Source organism: Petromyzon marinus, chromosome 52 (assembly GCF_048934315.1).
Source record: "Petromyzon marinus isolate PM22_M1 ecotype Great Lakes invasive population chromosome 52, UKy_Petmar_22M1.pri1.0, whole genome shotgun sequence".
NCBI lineage: Eukaryota > Metazoa > Chordata > Hyperoartia > Petromyzontiformes > Petromyzontidae > Petromyzon > Petromyzon marinus.
Window position 1 is genome coordinate 2,213,463 of NC_133718.1, and position 21,839 is coordinate 2,235,301.

The 21,839-nt window shown below is 45.1% G+C and overlaps 1 protein-coding gene across 1 annotated transcript; it reads right to left on the reverse strand.

Moving 5' to 3' along the window:
* Positions 1 to 13,461: 13,461 nt before the first annotated feature.
* USE1 (unconventional SNARE in the ER 1) lies at positions 13,462 to 21,087 on the reverse strand. Its single transcript, XM_032973871.2, has 8 exons — positions 20,908 to 21,087; positions 18,199 to 18,248; positions 17,713 to 17,791; positions 16,143 to 16,298; positions 15,101 to 15,119; positions 14,962 to 14,977; positions 14,544 to 14,703; positions 13,462 to 13,786 (listed from the first exon to the last, which is right to left on the reverse strand). The coding sequence occupies exons 1-8, from the start codon at positions 21,004 to 21,006 to the stop codon at positions 13,604 to 13,606; spliced, it is 762 nt and encodes a 253-aa protein (XP_032829762.2). The 5' UTR covers positions 21,007 to 21,087; the 3' UTR covers positions 13,462 to 13,603.
* Positions 21,088 to 21,839: the final 752 nt, after the last annotated feature.

Sequence of the window (21,839 nt, forward strand, 5' to 3'; positions counted from 1 at the left end):
GATCTGATACTTTGTGGGGTATCAATGGTCAGCAGGGACTAATTTAGATGTGTTTTTAATTGCTGAACCAAAATAATGCATATCATGTTTGACATTCCACTTCTCTGTAAAGAGCTTTTTCTTTAGAAAACCTAATCTACTATATCATACTTTAGGTCTTCATATCGCTGCACAATCTAAGCCAGCCAATTGTCTTCTTTTTTATAATCTGTTATATACATGTAGCCAAAGCGGTCTCATATGCAGATGAGCAAACATTTTGGTATGGATTTTTCTGTACAATTCTGAAAGCCCCCCGCCTGCGTAAATTAAGCAGTGTTGCTCGGTGTGTCTGCCTGTAATCCTACGCTGGAGAATGAAACGTCTTCTGTACGAAAGCAATATGCTGGGTACATTGAGCCATTCAATGACTCATTTAATGACTCAAGGTGGCCACGGTGGCGAGATGTTAACTACCTCGCCTGGTATACAGGAGGTCGTGGGTTCGATCCCGATCCTGACGCCTGTTTATTTGGAGTTTGCATGTTCTCCCCGTGGTGGCTTAGGATTTTTCTCCAGGTCCTCCAGATTTTCTCCTCCACATTTAGAATCAACGTGCGTTTAGAGCATTTGGCTGCTATAAATTCCCACGCAATGATTAGCCGCTTCGTTGAGCTTTCATTTGTGGCCAGGTCGCTTGTGAAAACGAGCGACGTAGCTCAGTGGGCCTTACCTGGTGAAATAAAAATGGGTTTAGTTTGTCGTTTTTCATTGCTGTGCATAAGCTCCTTGACACCACGAGATGCGCATTTTAAAGCGTGGTCTTTAAATTGCTCGTGATTGTTTCTGAAAGTGACATGCCAAGGGCTAAAACGATTTGCCTAGTCTGGTCATCTATGTGTATTCTGCATTTTGAAATAAAATTTAAAAAAAACCTCTTCAAATGTAGCTTCGATTAGTCTCGCTGACGTTTCAGTCAATGCACAAATAGTATTATCTTGCTATGACACGAGCTTCAGAAAGAACGGACAGTCGAGGAACACAAACTGAAATGTCCACACAAGCGTGGAGATACGCGCGCTTGGAATTACACTTGAGAGACGGAACGCGTGGATAAGAGGGCATACGCAGGTTTTTTTTTTTACATATTTCAAACCGAACAAACGTCAACGGGCTTGGGCCAGGATGTCTCGTTTGGAAGGGATTGGTGGCCGATTATGGCCAGGAATGATAACGGTGGCGGCCAAGAAGTGGAATCCGTCTGAGAGCATTGCAGCGAGGAGATTGGAGCCCATGACATCGGCGCGAGCGCGTGTGCCGGGTGGATTATTTACGTCGCAGGATTATTGTGAATGTCCGTTGCTTGGGGGTGCCTTCAACAGTGGATGATGATCCCCAACGTCCTCCATTATTTCACCATCCTTAAATGCGAATTTCGTGATGAAAAGCTTTGTTCGCCAAAACCAGAAGCCCTTAAAACGTGAATGCGAAACATTTGCAACGGACGCTTAAGCGAACACGTGGCCTCTTGCCGCCTCGTCCCCTCGGTGTTAAAAAAAAGTTTGACGATTGGGAGCGTCACGATGCAGGGCAAAAATTGGTGGAGCCATGGCAGAAATTGGCGCAGTCCAACGGAGTGTGGGGAAGACGTTTGTGGGTAACCGCATTTAAATTTTGATTTAAAGCTTTCGTGACTGAAGTGATTCATATTCTTGGTTCTTTCGGTAAAGTCACGTTGAAGGGAAACAATAAAATAATAAAATATATATAAAACAATTTAATTCTCGCGACGTTTCGACTACAACACAAGCAGTCATCATCAGGTGTGAAAACCACTGGCAAGAACATTTGAAAGAAGTGGCGTTGGTTTTCACACCTGATGATGACTGCTTGTGTTGCAGTCGAAACGTCGTGAGAATTTTATTTTTTATATATATTTTATTATTTTATTGTTTCCCTTCAACGTGACTTTACCGAAAGAACCAAGAATATGGTAACCGCATTGTAATAGGTTTTTCCCCTTTTATCTGGCACAAAAACTGACACCTTTATACAAGGCATCATGTTTGCAATAACCACAACACAAGCAGTCAAAATGCAAACAAAAAGAAACAACTCTGATAATGATATGCACTGTCCTTGAATTTGATTGGTCCACACCCGATACGGCTTTTCTTAGAGCCTAGTCTCCACTGGTGTTGGACCAGCTGACGCCAAAAGGCGTACAATTCAAAAACAGCGCACTATCAGAGTATTGAGAGCTCGGGGTGAGCATTTACACTGAGCACCTCCTTTGCCAGTAGCAAGATATAGTAATAGGTTTTTCCCCTTTTATCTGTCACAAAAAACTGACACATTTATTCAAGGCATCATGTTTGCAATAACCACAACACAAGCAGTCAAAAATGCAAACAAAAAGAGACAACTCTGATAATAATATGCACTGTCCTTGAATTTGATTGGTCCACACCCGAGACGGCTTTTCTTAGAGCCTAGTCTCCACTGGTGTTGGACCAGATGACGCCAAAAGGCGTACAACTCAAAAACAGCGCACTATCAGAGTATTGAGAATAAAGGTGTCAGTTTTTGTGCCAGATAAAAGGGGAAAAACCTATTACTATATCTTGCTACTGGCAAAGGAGGTGCTCATAGTGGTAACCGCATTGTTTATGTGGCCAACAAAAAGTTAATTTACATGGGGATAACGTTCACAACCTCGGAGGGTTATCAGTCGGGGTGTGTAGAGATACTCTTATCATCCTCCGGCGCTTTGATGGCTTTTTCGTGATGCAAGGGACAGCAATTTGACCCACGAATCTGTTCTGAAGGAAAACAATTCGCATTTGTTGAGATCTTCTCAGTGGCTATGAAGGAAAACAAAATCAAACTGATTACTCGGTGCACTTCAGTTGTGACGATTGGTCTCACGCCACCCGACAGCTGTTTACTGCAATATCTCGTTAGGATTTTGTAATGAGTGAATTGTAATGACCGGATAACCTCTCTGACGTTGCAAACGCTATCCCACGTAAATTCATTTTTGTTGGCCGTATAAATAAAGTGATGTCCGCAAACGTTTCCCCGCACTTTGTGGCACCAAATTCTGCCCTGGCTCGTGATTTGTGATGACCGAATCACAAATCACGAGCCAGATCTTGTCAGATCCCGGAAACTCATCTGGTTTACGACAACAGCAGTGCCGGATTATCCTCGTAGCAAAAGTAGCTACACATGTAGTAGCTACGTGCCCCGCACTTTCAAGGGCCCCGCGCTAAATGCTTTAAAGTGATCAATTCCGGTTCAGTGAATCTGTACTTGCCCTATTACTATAGTACTATACTGCCTTCAGTATAGTACTATATATTTATAAATAGCCTTGTTGTAGCTGCTCTCTCGCTAGTTCAGGCAGTTCCACTGCTGGATTATTTGTTTTTCCGCCTGAGGACGATCGCTTGTGTTGCGATCGAAACGTCGCTGTTTATTTTATTTTATACCCACGTGACTTTACCGAAAGAACCAAAGAGTATGGTTGTTTACGGTTAGCGATTTGTCGTATTTGGCTGTATAGCAAATGAAAAAATACAATTATTTTACTATGCAAGTTAAAAATGTGTGGTTTAATGTTTATGCTTTTTTTTATTTAGGGCCCCCTTATAACATATGCAGCAGCCCCCCCCCCCCCAATATTACCTGTAGTGTGGCTAAAAAGAGTCAATGGTTTGGTTCCCCACTCATTTCAATTGGTTCTCGCAATCATTCACTATTGTTGGCCACATTGAGAAATTGTAAACTTTCGAAATTTGTGCTGCCACCTGAGGTTGCACCGACACATGACACAGTCTGGTCTGATGAGCTCATGGGATAATTGGCCGTCGCCTGCACACTCACTACAGTACCTGTACACAAAATCCATCTCTCTGTGAGCAGGGAGGGGGGGTAAAAGATGAGTGGAGCACCATCGGCACGAGACACTTACGGCCTGAGTGTGAACACGTGGCACCCAGGACTCACGGACACACTGCGGGCGAAGGATCGATACACATTAAAGACGAGTTGGGAGTTTAATGTTGTTTTGTGTGTTGTTTGCACTTGTGTGCACGACTGTCAACGCAGCAGCAGCAGCATCGCCAGCTAGTTTACTTTACCGGGGAATCTTTTTATTCGGAGTGCACCGGACACTGTCGTATTTGGTGTGCTCAGGAGTGGACCTCGCGGACGCGAACAAGGGAGCAGCTCAAACAGCACGTGTGAAATAATAGGGTTTTTCCCCTTTTTCTGGCAACAAAACTGAAACCTTTTTACGAGGATTCATGTTACTGCATTAACCACAATACCTGCAGTCAAAATGCAAACAAAAAACATACTATGATAATATGATGCATTGTCCTTGAAACTGATTGGTCCACACCAAGGGACGGCTTTCTTTTGAGCCTCGACCCAATTGGTGCTCGACCAGATGACGCCTTTTGGGTGATGCTGCTCGACCAGATGACGCCTTTTGGCGTCATCTGGTCGAACACCAATTGGGTCGAGGCTCAAAAGAAAGCCGTCCCTTGGTGTGGACCAATCAGTTTCAAGGACAATGCATCATATTATCATAGTGTGTTTTTGTTTGCATTTTGACTGCAGGTATTGTAGTTAATGCAGACATGAATCCTTGTAAAAAAGGTTTCAGTTTTGTTGCCAGAAAAAAGGGGAAAACCCCTATTATTATATTTTGGTACTGGCAAAGGATCTAATGAAGCACATGTGAAGTCGAGCGGTTGTCCCCCTGATCAAAAAACGACCCGGACAATGTTTCTGTTTTATTTATTTTGGTGATGCTGCTGCTGCGTCGGCAGTCGTACACGAGTACAAATAAACAAAACGAAATCATCAACACAACTCTTTTTTGATGTGCCATGAAGAATGGGTCCACTGCCCGAAACGTCGCCAATGGTACGCATTATTTTTGCTTTGAAGGAAGTTGGTCACATGTTGAGATTTAAGTGCAACTGCGCCCTCTAGTGGCAATAAATAGTATAATAAATCGTTTGGGAATTATATTCTTGGTTCTTTCGGTAAGTCACGTAGAAGGGAAACAATAAAATATATTTCTATACTAACACGTAGGAGGCTTTCGCGACCAATATTCATAATAAAGGTTTTTGGGTTAGATCGCGTTGTTTATAAATGTGTCGTAACCCTCCACCACCCGACACAGCCAATTAGCAAAAAAAAGTGTCACGTTGACAAAAGACAAAATAGTTCACTACTTTAGCCCACCGGTGTGTTGAAGAGTGAATCCACAACATTTACAGTTTTTGAGTACGACGTTTCGCTGGTAATTACATTCAGCATCATCGGGAAATTCGCCAGAATGGTGAAGCCCTCACTATTTTTCCCGATTTACTTTTGTCTCCTCTGCTTCACCTCCTCATCTCTAGACCACCATCTCTCTCCAAGTGGAGTGCCTCCACCATCGTCTCCAAACAAATGCGTCACGGTGGCTAAGAAATGTCAGCTCCTTCGCCTGGTATACAGGAGCTCGTGGGTTCAATCCCAACCCCTGCCGCCTGTATATTTGGAACTTGCATGTTCTCCCCGTGGTTGTGGGTGGATACTTCTCCAGGCTCTCTGGGGTTTTCCCTCCAAATTTCGAATCAACATGCGTTGAGAGTCATTTGGCTGCTGTGAATGCCCACGTGATGATGATAAGCCACTTCGCTGAGCTATCATTTGTGGCCAGGTCGCTTCTGCAAAATAGCGATACAGCTAAGTGGGCCTTACCTGGTAAAAGTTTAGTTTTAGTAAATGTTCTGGTCATGTCACAGTTGTGCAGTTACATGTTTTTAAAATGTATGTTGCATGTTAACACAATAAAACATCGATATATGCTTAATTCTTACCATATTTAGTATATTTGTGTAAGTGTAAAAATATGAATATGTACTCTTTGGTTCTTTCGGTAAAGTCACGTAGTTAGAAATCAAATAAAACAAATCACGACGTTTCGATCGCAACACAAGCAGTCGTCATCAGGCAAAGGAGTCAGCCTCTCAAGGCAAACTGTTTATAAAGGTTTGGGGATGGGCGTAGCCCAAGTGCATCAACAGCACCAGGAGCATGGGCGGTGCACGAGTGCGAATGCAGCAACAATGCCAATGTAGCAACAATGACAATGAAGCAACAATGCCAATGTAGCAACAATGACAATGAAGCAACAATGCCAATGTAGCAGCGATGCCAATGCAGCAACAATGCCAATGTAGCAACAATGCCAATGTAGCAACAACGTCAATGCAGCAACAATGCCAATGCAGCAACAATGCCAATGCAGCAACAATGTCAATGTAGCAACAATGCCAATGTAGCAGCAATGCCAATGCAGCAACAATGCCAATGCAGCAACAATGCCAATGCAGCAGCAATGCCAATGCAGCAACAATGTCAATGTAGCAGCAATGCCAATGCAGCAGCAATGCCAATGTAGCAACAATGCCAATGCAGCTACAATGCCAATGCAGCAGGCGAGAGAGCTGCCGTGTCAAGAGGTTATATAGGTAAGAAAGGGGGAAGGAGCAAGGGGGGAGGGAGAGAGGGGGGGGGGGCGCTGCGTGAGCGCTAGGGGGAGGACGTGAAGCTGGGCGGGGGGGGGGGGGAGTGGACGGGGCTGGAAGTGGGAGGCTGGGAACGCTGGGGATGTGGGGGGAAATTAACTCGGAAAAATGGACTAGTACCCGGCAGATATGATGGAACACCCATAAACAGTTATGGATTTACCTGGTTAATAACATCCTTCCAATGATTGCTCAATTTGTATCCATCTTCTCGGTTGAAGTTATGTCTATGTTTATATATCTGGATGGCTTCATGAACAAAACTTTGATAGTAGTCCGAAGGTTTGCAAAGCACCTTGGTCTCGGAAAAAAACAATATCATGCGAGCCCACAGCGTTATAACAATGGTCAGCCACGGCAGAGGAATTGGTTCTGCCGTGTTTCAGATCTGCCTTGTGCTCGCGAACACGGTCCGAGACGACGTTTCGTTTACCCAATGTAACTGCGACCGCAGGTACAACTCAGTTTTGTAGACTATTTTATTGTATTTCTAACTACGTGACTTTACCGAAAGAACCAGTCACGGAAGCTTCAAATCAATATAAATGCTTTAAATGTTAAAATATATATAAGTTCTCATTGAACGCATACTCACACAACGCGGTTCTCCTCGAAGGGAACACTTTTTCACGACGCAGATTGTGCCATCCCGTTATAACGCGGGTTTCCGAGCAGACGACGAGGCAATACTTTGTAGCTGGATTTGAACCTAGGCTCCCAGACTACAGATCCCAACTGAGCTACGCGAGGCCGTCTCTGTACGAGTCTTGGTACGGTACATATGACCGAGAGTCAATTTCATATTTTAAATATAATCTAACCCGGGGCTTGAACCAATGTATTTTGAACTCAGGAGGCAATAAGCCCTCTGCAGCATGTATGAAGCTCTTGGGAGGCAGATAGCAAGAGGCTGCTGTAGATGTAGAGCAACAACAACTAGTTTCAGATTCAGGTGGTCAAGCGGAGAGTGTACAGCTGTTGAACATCGATGCCAGGACTCGACTGATGAGTCATATTTAGGCCTAAATCGGTCACTCGGTTGTGTCAATTTCACTGCTTGCCCGTTGGTACACCGAAAACCACAAATGGTAGGTTAAGTATTTTATTAAACCTAGAGGCCAGTGAACCGAAAGACGCAACATTATATTCAACATTTCATTTGTAAAACAAAATACACGTGGCATCTCATGCTTACAGGGCTCATGCAACACACTATGAACCCTGCAACCTGCCTTAGATTTACCAGTTGGCGAGCTGATATCCGAACCGGTCCTGGGCACCGCGGTCATCACCGCTCTTCCTGCCGATATTCGGAATCCACTGGAGCTCTGCGCGCTTCACTTTTAAATCGAGATTGAAAACGATTTTTTTTTTAGAAAGGCTTTTTTGTTGAGCCACATACGGCGCGAACAAAGTTCAACATATACATACATACAGTGAGGAAAAAACGTATTTGATCCCCTGCTGATTTTGTACGTTTGCCCACTGACAAAGAAATTATCAGTCTATAATTTTAATGGTAGGTTTATTTGAACAGTGAGAGACAGAATAACACAAAAATCCAGAAAAACGCATGTCAAAATGTTATAAATTGATCTGCATTTTAATGAGGGAAATAAGTATTTGACCCCTCTGCAAAACACGACTTAGTACTTGGTGGCAAACCCCTTGTTGGCAATCACAGAGGTCAGACGTTTCTTGTAGTTGGCCACCAGGTTTGCACACATCTCAGGAGGGATTGTCCCACTCCTCTTTGCAGATCTTCTCCAAGTCATTAAGGTTTCGAGGCTGACGTTTAGCAACTCGAACCTTCAGCTCCCTCCACAGATTTTATATGGGATTAAGGTCTGGAGACTGGCTAGGCCACTCCAGGACCTTAATGTGCTTCTTCTTGAGCCACTCCTTTGTTGCCTTGGCCGTGTTTTTGGTCATTGTCATGCTGGAATACCCATCCACGACCCATTTTCAATGCCCTGGCTGAGGGAAGGAAGTTCTCACCCAAGATGTGACGGTACATGGCCCCGTCCATCGTCCCCTTAGCAGAAAAACACCCCCAAAGCATGTTTCCACCTCCATGTTTGACGGTGGGGATGGTGTTCTTGGGGTCATAGGCAGCATTCCTCCTCCTCCAAACACGGCGAGTTGAGTTGATGCCAAAGAGCTCCATTTTGGTCTCATCTGACCACAACACTTTGACCCAGTTGTCCTCTGAATCATTCAGATGTTTATTGGCAAACTTCAGACGGGCATGTATGTGCTTTCTTGAGCAGGGGGACCTTGCGCGCACTGCAGGATTTCAGTCCTTCACGGCGTAGTGTTACCAATTGTTTTCTTGGTGACTATGGTCCCAGCTGCCTTGAGATCTTTGACAAGAGCCTCCCGTGTAGTTCTGGGCTGATTCCTCACCGTTCTCATGATCAATGCAACTCCACGAGGTGAGATCTTGCATGGAGCCCCAGGCCGAGCGAGATTGACAGTTGTTTCGTGTTTCTTCCATTTGCGAATAATCGCACCAACTGTTGTCACCTTCTCACCAAGCTGCTTGGCAATGGTCTTGTAGCCCATTCAGCCTTGTGTAGGTCTACAATCTTGTCCCTGACATCCTTGGAGAGCTCTTTGGTCTTGGCCATGGTGCAGAGTTTGGAATCTGATTGACTGCTTCTGTGGACAGGTGTCTTTTATACAGGTAACAAGCTAAGATTAGGAGCACTCCCTTTAAGAGTGTGCTCCTAATCTCAGCTCGTTACCTGTATAAAATACACCTGGGAGCCAGAAATCTTTCTTATTGAGAGGGGGTCAAATACTTATTTACCTCATTAAAATGCAAATCAATTTATAACATTTTTGACATGCGTTTTTATGGATTTATTTGTTGCTATTCTGCCTCTCACTGTTCAAATAAACCTACCATTAAAATTATAGACTGATAATTTCTTTGTCAGTGGGCAAACGTACAAAATCAGCAGGGGATCAAATACTTTTTTCCCTCACTGTACATGCTCAGTCGGTGTTAGCCGCCGAGGTTGTGACGGGGTTTTTTTTTCAACGGTTTACCTGAACTTGATTCCTCTGTTTGTCGTGGTCAAATCCTGTAATCAACATTTCGTCCACTTCCCGTTGTCCAATAAATTCCACATTTTGCAAACACGTACTCAGATCCGGTGACAATGCATGCCTGTATCAAAGTCGGCATCAATTAATCAATTAAATTCGCGACTTTAAAGCAATTTACAATTTTGTATGGACGCCTTACTATTTATATATTTGTGTAGGTCAAAAACGCCGCAGGCCCCAGAACTTTCGAATCGCCTCGCCCAAGAAGCAGGCGCCACGCGTCTCAGGCGCGCACGCTCCGTGTCAACGAGTTACGGGCACCCCCACTCCACACAAACAAAAGTTGTACTTTGAAGATTCATGTATAAAATAACCAATTAATTCAAGTAAGCGTTGATGTGGGAGCACGTGCCGCATCACTGACGTACTTCTCGACCGTGAGTTAAACGAAGTTGTTAATAAAAACCGTTTGAAAAAAATAACTTTTGTTAAAGGAGTTTATTCTCATTCCTGTTGCTCGATGCCCCGTGTACCATTCTCCTGTAATATGCACCTATGCCTACTTTATCGAGATGCGATATTGGCACGTCAAATAAATATTGATCGATTGACCCCTTCATCAACCCGCACGAACCACCAGCATGCCCACGATCAACAGTGTGGGGGGGGGGGGGGGGGTCTTCATCCAGCAGTGGATCGATACAGGGCTGGAAAGTAACTTTATAGTAAGAGTTTCTTGAAACGAGATATTCAGAATTGGCTCTAGACATGCGATTGTCGACTGTTTTGGAGCAATACTTCACGCGTGGTACGATTACCATCACCAAAAATTTTCATTTTAAATTTACCGAAATTTTCACTCACCGAAATGTAAATTTTCCTTGCAGTGTTTGGTTGCAAGTGTGAATTTCAATTCCAACACTTTGTATGTACATCGCAACAACAAAAACTAACAACATATTATTGCACGTGCAGTTTTGACCCGATGTCAAAAATTAAGTGAAGAGCTCAACTTCCTGTCTCAAAAATGCTAAAATGCACTGCTATTCGTGGACATCTTTAAAAGCTTTAACACGTAACCTTTCGCGACCAATATCTATAATAAAAAAAAATGTTGGGTTAGATCGTATGTGTCGTTTAACCCGCCACCACCTGACACAGCAAATTAGTAAAATCTGGCTGTCGCCTGATGAAGCTAGTAGTAATTACTGGCGAAACGTCGTACTCAGATTGTAAATATTGTGGCTTGGCTCTCCAACACACCGGCGTGCTGTACTAGTGACGAATTGGCCACGTTTTGTTTACGTGACAAACCTTACTAATTGGCTGTGTCGGGTGGTGGCGGGTTTAATGACACATTTATACATTTGCGCAATCTAACCCAAAAAAAACCTCATGGATCTTTAAAAGGTGTTCAGTTTTTACAGCGATTCATGAAATAGAACGCTTTTAGAAGATCTAGACAACACGCAGACGCTACGCAGGCAATTTTAAATTGACACGTTTTTAGGAGAGCACATCCACACCGACACAGCACAAAACTTAGGCGATGTTATCGTCGTCGTCGCCGCCGCCGCCAATAACGAGTTAAATAATATCTACATGTGCAATATTGTCAAGTGATTTTTACGAGTATGACGAAAATGATGTAACGAGTAGAACATGCATAAACTGCTCGAATCATGACAATTTGGGACTAAGGATTTTCTTAATCTGCTTTCTACATTCAACATGCAATTTTTCGAAATACAACTTTAAATGTTTGGGTAGACACACGCACAGCATTAGGGGTGATATAGTGTTCCCGAAAGTTAAGGCAACATATTTAATGGATAATATTGGGCACGGGGGGAGGGGGGGGATCAACGCAAGTTATTATATTATTTGCATCTTAATCCGTCTTCGGTATCTCTGCTGCGCGTTTTGCTCCAATGCGTTTTGTATTTCCCCATATCAACACGAGCCGCTTTGAGATGCTGCGATGTTTAAGAAATGATTGCAACTGCTCATCGTTGAATAGCAATCCCTTAATATTCGCCGGGGGTATTTTATCGCGGTTTTGCACATTCGCGGAAATGTTAAGAGTGCTATTTGACATTTATGGGGTTGTATTTTTAATGTTCGCGTTCGTAGCACGCTCCTGACAAGTTGTGGCACATGGGAGCGGTGTAGATTGTGAGACGGCAAAAGTAAAAACTAAACTATAAACTTAATTTTTTTATTTTACCAGGAAATGCTCGCTGAAGCTATATCACTTTTCCAGAAGCCGACCTTGCCACAAATGAATGGGTCAACAAAGCGGCTTCTTACGTGGAAATGTACAGCTGCAGCCGAATACTCCAAACGCGTGATGTTTATCCTAAATGTCGAGGGGAAAACCCTACATGACCCCCACGGGGAGAGAGACAGGCAAACTGCAAATATACAGCAGGCGTCAAGTGTCAGGGTTGAACCCACGACCTACTGTACACCGGGCGAGGTAGTTAACATCTCGCCACCACGGTGCCTATGCGACGCTCTCCCTCGTCCGCCTCTGTCTGCCGCACCGTTGACGGTAGACGCGAGTGCTTTCTTTCACTTTTATTTATATCTGTACTTTTAAATGTTGGCGTGCATCATTATTGTTGTTGGCAAGTTAAATGACACAATACTCTACAATGTGTTAAATGATGATATAAACATAGTTCACATGATTTAAAGCTTTCGTGACTGCAGTAATTCATATTCTTAGTTTTTTCGGTAAAGTCACGTTGAAGAGAAACAACAAAATAACAAAATATATATAAAACAATAAAAATTCTCACGACGTTTCGACCATAACTCAAACGGTCATCATCAGGTGTGTCACAAACGGTCATCATCAGGTGTGTCACACCTGATGATGACCGTTTGAGTTATGGTCGAAACGTCGTGAGAATTTTTATTGTTTTATATATATTTTGTTATTTTGTTGTTTCTCTTCAACGTGACTTTACCGAAAAAACTAAGAATATAGTTCACATGGTTTTAATCGTAACATATATTTATGCCTCCTTACCCTAATTTCCCCACACGCTTCAAGTATTATTATTTCGCAGATTTAATATTTTCGCCGTTCTCCAGGAAAGTATTCCCACCACCCCGCGAATATTAAACATTTACTGTACATGAACAGGACTCAAAAAACACTGGTTTTTGCACACGCAACTTGATGCATACGTCTTGATTTTAATAACTGATGTTAAAGCATCGAAGCATTATCACAAAACCCAAACAATATTCAGCATCAAGCTCGGTAGTAGAGCGGCTCGCAATCCAAAAGGTCTGGATTTCAAATCCTGGTTGGGGGTTGAGACTTGGCCCATCATCCCATTGGGGTCGATAACATTAGTACCACTTCGTGAGGAAGTCAACAGTGGTTGTTCCTATGGATCGACGAGCCCAGTGTTTTCTTCACCAATTTTCAGAGGGGGGCGGGGGGGGGGCCACACTTTCGCTGATAAGGCAGCGTGAGTGGGAGGGCCACCACACCGCCTGTGAAGGGTGTTGTGTCACGTGTTGTGTATTGCTGGGGGGGGGAGGGGCACGTCAGGGGTCGCACTAAAGGCCACCAGGGGCCGCCAGTGACCTGCGGGCCTTGCAATGAAGAACACGGGACTAGCCGCCCCCCCCCCCCCCCATTAGGAAAGCAGAATTTTCACCACTGACTCAGAGCTGTAGATGGGGAAAACACAATACCTCAATGCGTATTGGAGTAGATAATCACTTTGAAACGGAAACAGGTTCAGTTTACTATTATTTGAGATTCCCTTTGGAACTTGAGGTGGGGGTGGGGGGGGGAGGCGAGTTCATGTTTTCATAGCTCACTGCTGTTGTTGGAAGCGTAACTTAACGGGTCCTGTGCTGGGCCGACTTGCAAACAGAATGTTTCGGGCGCAGGCTGTGGTGGTACTCTGGCGAGCGGCCTCCTCACGGGGCCTCTTTTGGCCGCGTTATCTGGGCTTGGGGAAGATTCGTATGAAGAGGATCATCGTGATGAAGATGAAGCAGACGACCACCAGCATGATCCATATCCACCAGTTGGCAGCACGCTTCGTGTGCTGCTCCAGACGCTCGGACTCCACCTTAAGCTTCTCGTAGTTGACGTCCGCCATCTTGAGCGACTGCGTCATCGTCTGGAGGCGAAGACGCAGAGGGGGGCGGCGTAAGGGGGGGAAGGGGGGGGGGGCGTGGAGGTTGAGAGATACGAGCCAGTGTCGGAATTGCCGGCGTGATGGCGAGGAGACTTACATGACCGATCTCGGACAGTCTTACAGAGCCTTGCCATCACCGTGTTCCAAAAGGAGGTTTGAATCATTATAGTAATAAAGAAAATTGTAACACGCCGGGCAGTATTTGCTCACTCGCCAAGAGAGATAATGACTCAAGAGGCGTAAGAAAGCACAGTCAAGGCAGCCAGGGTGGTGAGCCGGTGCGAGGAAACCGGAGCGACTGGAGAAAACCCACACACGTGCGAGCGGGCAACGCCATCTCATTCCGATGCAACGGGTGAGACCACAATGCCGCTGCACCACCTTCTCCTGGCGAGCCAGGGTACGGCACGGGTGTTTCACGTTTGTGTGATCCACCGACCCTCGCTGCTGCCTCCACACGGTGCTGGATTACATGTCACGTGCATAGCCATCACCACCCGGCAGTGCGCCCAAAGCAGAGGCGAATTGTTAAATAATTCCTCGTCACGTTGATGCTTGCGAAGACAACAAATTATTTTTAAAAACATTTACCCAAAATGCTTCACGATAAAGTAACGTGATTTTTGACGGAAAAATTAAACGGAACTAGCGGTACACGTTATCGTCATTTCAACAAAGCGGAATGTTTAAAACTGCTATCTCCCAGAGCACACGTATTTCCAGGCACTCTACCGTATACCTTGTTGTCTTGCTGGATGATGTTGTGGGCAATAAGCGACGTGTTCTTGAGGTTGCGTGCAAGAAGCAGCATCTCATCCGCGAGCTTCTCTTGCATGTTGTTGTGATGCTGCAACACCGCGTCGATGTCTGCCGGCTGATTATCCGTCGCCCTTCCAGCACTGCATCGCACAATATTGCATCGTTAGTCCCTGGCATTTAGCTCCAACTGTGCATGTATAAGAAGTGAGAAAACTAAATGCGTTCATTCTTAGTAGGAACAATACAATCACGATTAACAAGTCCAAATCTGCACTGCGAAGATCGTCGTGTAGCCTTAATAGCCTGGCGCATTTATATCTATTTAAAGAGATGGAAAAAAAACTGGCGGTTACATTTTTAACGAGCAATGTTCGGAGGGGAGCAAAATATATACTCACGTTCGTTTCCTCACTCCTAAACGAAAACAAACATCAATTAAAAACTGTGCAGGGTTTTAAGTATGAAAAAAATAAACCTCATTATGTTTGCGACTGTTATTAATCAAATGTGCGTAGTTATTTACACATTTCCACTTACCATTTCCAAACTCGTGGGTCTAAAGAAAAAAGGATTGGAAAAAAATAATCACTTTAGTAGACCACAGGGTTCATTGCTTTCTTCTTCTAAAAACTTAATTGATAGATGTTATTGCTATTCTGTCTCTCTGAATGATCTAATTTATGTTACAAATTCAGCCAAGAAATGCTGCAAAATGCTCAAAACAGTAATTCTGTACCGCGTAAGGCACGTAGAGAGTAGGCTGCCGATGAAACAATGTAAATTGAGTTGCCATTAAAATGTGTTGCAAGACAACCTTGCGAAATGTTAACGTTCATTTCACAAGTTAAGCTCATAATTCACACCTCTTGAGAATCCCAGGAAGGTCAAACCTACAAGCAGTTCTTTGAAGCGTTCTGGGTTGTTCCGCTTGTATTGTGTTGCGTTTTGTTGCACGATGTCCGACGTTGGGTGCGTTTTCAAGGAATTAAATGGCTTAAAACCAAAAAAAAACTTCCAGGACGTGGAGCGAAACGTCGGACATCACGCTGGACAACATGCGGCAACAGCCGGGAAACGCGTCGGCGAGCTACATCTGCACAACCGTGTATTACCTCCAAAAAATCCTGCAAAGTAAAATTTAAACAATGTGTTTTTTCAACAACTCATCGCACGCAATATTTGTCGGAAATGTTCCATAATAGATCCTGATTTGGCATCACTGGAGGCAAAATGCTTACTAGGAATCCGAGTGAAGGTTCAAGACACTCGTAAAAAGTGGTTGCCGAACCTTTCTGTACCCGCGGACCTCTGGCAATCCTCACTCAAAACATTATTCGTGGGCCACAATTCACAAACAACATTGTTCTCAAGTAAAAACTGCTGAAAATCTTAGCAACTCAAACAGTTCCGCGGACCACTTCCCATGGCCTTGCGGGTGGAAGAGCAACAACGGCCTGCGCGCGCCACAGGGCGAGAACCGCTGTTCTCGTGTTCGTATTACTCCGTCAGTGATCTACTGTCGAGCACTGTGTCGCGGTGAACGCTATCCAACTTTAGAAACGGCAACAAAAATACTCACGGTGCATCCCAGCAGTTCGTCACGCATCTCCCCATGATAGCGAGCGCTGGCCTGCAGATGAGCAGTCTTGCTGGTCGGCGTAACTTCATTGGGCGTGGTGGGCGTGCGTCCTGGAGCTAGCAACTGTGCTGCCAAAGCCTTCTCAGATGCTGTTGGCTGTGAATAAGGAATACAAAGCCACAAAAGGTCGGGCCATGCTGCTCAGAAAGCTTTTGCATAGTCACAAGCGCGCACACACACTGGAAGGTGGTGGCTAGGGTGGGTGGGTGGGTGGGTGGCTTCGGAGTCAAGAGGATTGAGCCAGCAGCTGTTGAGATGCTGGGTTCGAATCCGGGTAATCAGCCCCCTGTAGTAAAACTGAGCTTTCAAGTAGAACGAGTTGATCTCACTGCGCCAGAGAACAGAACACTAATCTACAACTCATTACTAATCATAACCATTGACTGATTACCAATCGATTAGATAATTACAATACCCCTCCCTCCGCCTCAAATCACTGCACCTGAATGAGTTAAATGGTGACGTTACCCTGCTGCTCTATTTAAGACCGGGAGCAAGCGAGGGCTTCACCATTCTGGCGAATTGCCCGATGATGCTGGATGTAATTACCAGCGAAACGTCGTACTCAAAAACTGTAAATGTTGTGGATTCACTCTTACAACACACCGGTGGGCTAAAGTAGTGAACTATTTTGTCTTTTGTCAACGTGACACTTTTTTTGCCGATTGGCTTTGTCGGGTGGTGGAGGGTTACGACACATTTTTAAATAACGCGATCTAACCCAAAAACATTTATAATGAACAGAACACATTTGTTTTTTCACTTAAAATTGGCTAAACTCCAGCTCTGAGAATTAAATTTGATTGACGTACGATGAACCTTTGCAGGATGTTTAAAGTTCCTCCCATGGTGTGGATAAGTAAGCCTGTTAAAGTGACCTCATGAGAAGTGTTTGCGACATCTGGAGCCATTCTATGACAGAGGGTGATGCGATGCTGACTGTCGGGTTCCGACTGGAAATGTGTTTTGTCTCGTGATTTGAAGCTTAAAAATACAACTGGAATATAAGTGTGAAAAAGCATAAAAATTGTCTTCATACTCAAAACTAAACAGATTCGTCAATACTCTTTGGTTCTTTCGGTAAAGTCACGTAGGTATAAAATAAAATAAAATCACGTTTCAGGCGCAACACAAGTGTCCGTCATCAGGTGGGAAAGCCTTGGTCTGCTGCTGAGGCAGACTTCTAAAAGGTTTGAAATGGGTGTAGCCAAAGGGTCATAAAGAAGTGGCCGGGGCTAGCGATGTTAATGTGAGAGATTAGCATGATGTGAATGTGAGAAATTAGCATGTAACTGTAAGATAGGAGGAGAGCGGCCTCCTCAATGAGGGCACGGACGTGGCTATGTTAATGTGAGAGATTAGCATGATGTTAATGTGAGAAATGTGAAAAATGTGTCAATATGTATACAATGGGTGGCATATCAGGAAATGGCTCGTCTTTGTAGTACTCTATACTGCCTTAAAGTGTACATTTTTAAATGTAGAAACGCGGTAGTTCATTTTCACCTACCAGCTTTTCTGCCAGCAAAAGTCCTTTTAGGAACTCCACTTTGGTTGTGTATTCCTTCAGCAATTCTGGAGATGGTTTGCTACAGAAAAAAAGTGAAGTCAATTCAGTTTTGGATAAAATGTGGTGCCCTTCTGGCACAAATAATGCAACACAAAGCGCTGTCACATCATTAAAACATTTTTTTATAAATCTATAAAGTAAAAAAAAGAATGCAAAGCAAGTTGTGGCTGTGAGTTAGAAGAATGTAAGCGTAGTATTTGACCTCGCAAATGTCCTACCTTATACTGATATATATTCGCACGTTATCTACATAATGTGTTCACTGCTGATAAAAAACAATAAAAGTTAGTCTATTTTAACGACAGTATTAAGTCTTGTTTAGATCACTTTTACAATCAACAAACTTGAAACAAAAATTTATTTATTTTAGTTGAAAGCTTTAAATTTACAGTCATTTGAATAAATGAAATTCTCGTAAAACCATACCTCGCTTGCCTTTTCAATTCAGCTAGTTGATCTTGTAATGCTCCAATGTACTAGGACATAAAACAAAGTATTAACTAAAATAAATACAATATTAAGTACAGTGGTAGCTTGTTGATCGAACTTAATTCGTTCCAAAACAGTGTTCGAACAGCGAATTGTTCGAGTTCTGGGGCGTTCGATTTCCGAGGTACCACTGTACTACACAAATTGTATTTTCCACACGTTCAAACACAACAGACTAATGCATGAATAACACAGCGTAATGAGTTCTTACGAATTACTGTGGCATTACAAGTTCCCTTGCAGCCTCATGAGGACCCCAGCGGTTCCAACTTGTGCGTATCACCAAATGGCTTTTCTTTATATACGCATCAATTAAAAAAGTATTTCACTGTGCAAATTCATAATACTTTAGGTCCAATTATAACATGCGTGTCGCGAGGAAGGAGTGAGCTAAGAAGAAAGATCCCGGAGACGCGCTGACACTCAATGCATGGGCAGCGCGAAACGAAACATCAGCCAAGGGAGAGCACGTTAGACGCAGGGGCGGAGCCAGGATTTTGACTTGGGGGGGCGACTTCAATATTCTGAGATATCTCAGTTTTATGTTTTCCAATGGGCGCCACAAATGTATAAAATAAATTTTATTGGATTTGAACGCGGAGTTTTATTAATAGGTCGGAGCCGCTGATGTGGCTGATAAGTTCGATAAGTTCGAAAGGCTGCCGCTCAAGCAGCCTGCAGGGCAGCACACAAGGTGGCAGCCTGCAGGGCAGCACAAGGTGGCAGCCTGCAGGGCAGCACAAGGTGGCAGCCTGCAGGGCAGCACACAAGGTGACAGCCTGCAGGGCAGCACACAAGGTGACAGCCTGCAGGGCAGCACACAAGGTGGCAGCCTGCAGGGCAGCACAAGGTGGCAGCCTGCAGGGCAGCACACAAGGTGACAGCCTGCAGGGCAGCACACAAGGTGACAGCCTGCAGGGCAGCACACAAGGTGACAGCCTGCAGGGCAGCACACAAGGTGGCAGCCTGCAGGGCAGCACGAGGTGGCAGCCTGCAGGGCAGCACGAGGTGGCAGCCTGCAGGGCAGCACGAGGTGGCAGCCTGCAGGGCAGCACAAGGTGGCAGCCTGCAGGGCAGCACACAAGGTGGCAGCCTGCAGGGCAGCACACAACGTGGCAGCCTGCAGGGCAGCACACAAGGTGGCAGCCTGCAGGGCAGCACGAGGTGGCAGCCTGCAGGGCAGCACGAGGTGGCAGCCTGCAGGGCAGCACACAAGGTGGCAGCCTGCAGGGCAGCAGCACAAGGTGGCAGCCTGCAGGGCAGCACGAGGTGGCAGCCTGCAGGGTAGCACAAGGTGACAGTCTGCAGGGCAGCACAAGGTGGCAGCCTGCAGCATTTTGCAGCAGCCGGATATCCGGTTATCCCGATTACCGACTCCTGGTTAGACGTAACTAAAACACCGAGACAGGATAACGTATAGCGACAAAGAAAATGTTACAGAGATTCGTAGATACATAGACAGACACGAAAACAGACGATTAAACAACACACACACATGTGGATAGAGCTGTCTTGACATTGTTACATCGGGTAGTTAGTGAATCCACACCAGTTAACCCATAAGGTTTACCCTTATTCTTGTACAGGGAAATTGAGTTCTCAGGTACATACGGCATACGGACGCTTCAATACGGGATACATTTTTTTGTGTTTCGTCTATTTGTTTGTGCGTCTCCCTTGTGATGGGACTTTGTAGGATGAACGTTGAGATGTACAAGGGCACGGGGTGACCAATAAGGTCTCACTTGGTTCTCTAATAAGGTAAGGCACTGATAAGGAGTTGTGGCAGGAATGCGAATCACACAATATCCTTGCACGCGCGTTTAGTCCAACAGGCGTGAATACTCATCAGTGGCCAAACACACCTTCACATACAAAGGGCTGCAGAGCTTGGTGCAATTGCTGGCGCCGGCTCACCACCTATGTTTGTTGAACTTCTTTCGCACCGTACATTAAGCCAACCGTGCTAATCGGAGGTGCGTGGGGAAGAACAAACTAAACGCAAAAAGCAGTTCTGTAAGGCACGAGTTGTCAATCTAGATGACGACTTAAAAGTGCATAGCTTCCGTGGCGTCCCGAGTATCGGAAGCTGGAACATTCCAGACGGCCGCAGAAGCGCAGAGCTGCCATGTGGCGCCTCGTCGCGTCTCAACAGTCGTGCTCTCTCTCTCTCTCCTCGAGTGTGAACAAATACCGTGCGCGTTACAAGTTAAACATCTTATTAAGAGGTACAGAGCTGAACACGTCGATACAAATATTTAATAATAATCATTTAAAAAAACACAGACACACTCGGACACATCGGTGAGAACATCGCCTGGCAGACAAATAAAAGACAGCGCGACAGAGACGGTGAGACACACGCGTCCACTCTCTCATTGGCAGCCTTCAAGGAGAAAGTCGCCTGACTTGGTAACATCGCGATCAAGCCCTGACATGGAACTCCACAACCAGGGGGGGGGGGGGGGGCACCTCAGCTGCTCCACTCCCGCCGGGCGACCCGCGCCCATCCCCGGCCAAATTCTAGGCGAGCCCCGTGCGTCGCCTCGGGCCTGTATGTGGACGAAAGCTCTCCCGCGGCGGATTTTTTTTTTATTTAAGACATATATATTGTTAAGGGAGAGTCATGGGGCATACGCCTCTCACCTTGTCGAGGCGCCAGTCGTGAGCTCTGTTGTCCGCGACCAGCGACTCGCACCTTGCGAGAAGTCGCACGAAATTGATGTGCAGGCGACCGCCCGACATCGCGGGCCAGCAACGAGTTTGGCCGGCGCTTACCGTAAAGCACGGTGCGGGAGAGGGTGGGGGGGTCGTGAAGTGGTGATCGTTTGTGTCGTAAAGAGGTTTATATGTCTGTGCGTGCCGGGTCGTAAAGTGCCAGCTGGGTCCCCCCCACCCCTACCCCCTACCAAGTCCACGTGGCTTGTTGAGTCGTCAAAGTACAGACCGTAACCCACAGCTGTCAACCCCTGGTCAGTGCCCGACCTTATTACAGACCAATTCAGACCTTGTTGGTCACCCCGTGCCCTTTAAAATCTTAACGTTCATCCTACAAAGTCCCATCACAAGGGAGAAACACAAACAAATACGCAATCAACACGATTACACTCACTACTACAAACCTATATTCTTAGTTTTTTCGGTAAAGTCACGTTGAAGAGAAAAAACTAAGAATATGAATTACTGCAGTCACGAAAGCTTTAAATCAAAATTTACTACAAACCTGTTCACCCCTGATCAGTGCCCTACCTTATTACAGACCAATTCAGATCTTGTTGGTCACCCCGTGCCCTTTTAAATCTCAACGTTAATCCTACAAAGTCCCATCATCACAAGGGAGACACACAAACAAATAGACAAACAATTTATTTATTTTTGCCCGTATTGAAACGGCTGTACGTCGTATGGAGCTCAAAATTATATTTCCCTGCACAAGAATAAGGGTAAACGCTATGGGTTGACAGGTGTGGTAATAATGCAAACGTTAGCATGTGGTTACAACGAAGCGTCGGGCCAACGTTGGCCCAACGTTCCACGTTCGTATTGTACCGCATGTTGAACTTCTTTCGCCACCGTAC

Coding starts and splice junctions, on each gene's coding strand:
- USE1 (XM_032973871.2), bottom strand. CDS start 21,006: ATGTCGGGCGGTCGCCTGCACATCAATTTCGTGCGACTTCTCGCAAGG. Junction 18,249..20,907: donor ACGACTGGCGCCTCGACAAG/GTGAGAGGCGTA, acceptor TTTATGTCCTAG/TACATTGGAGCATTACAAGA. Junction 13,787..14,543: donor TCATCCAGCAAGACAACAAG/GTATACGGTAGA, acceptor CTTCGCCTCCAG/ACGATGACGCAGTCGCTCAA.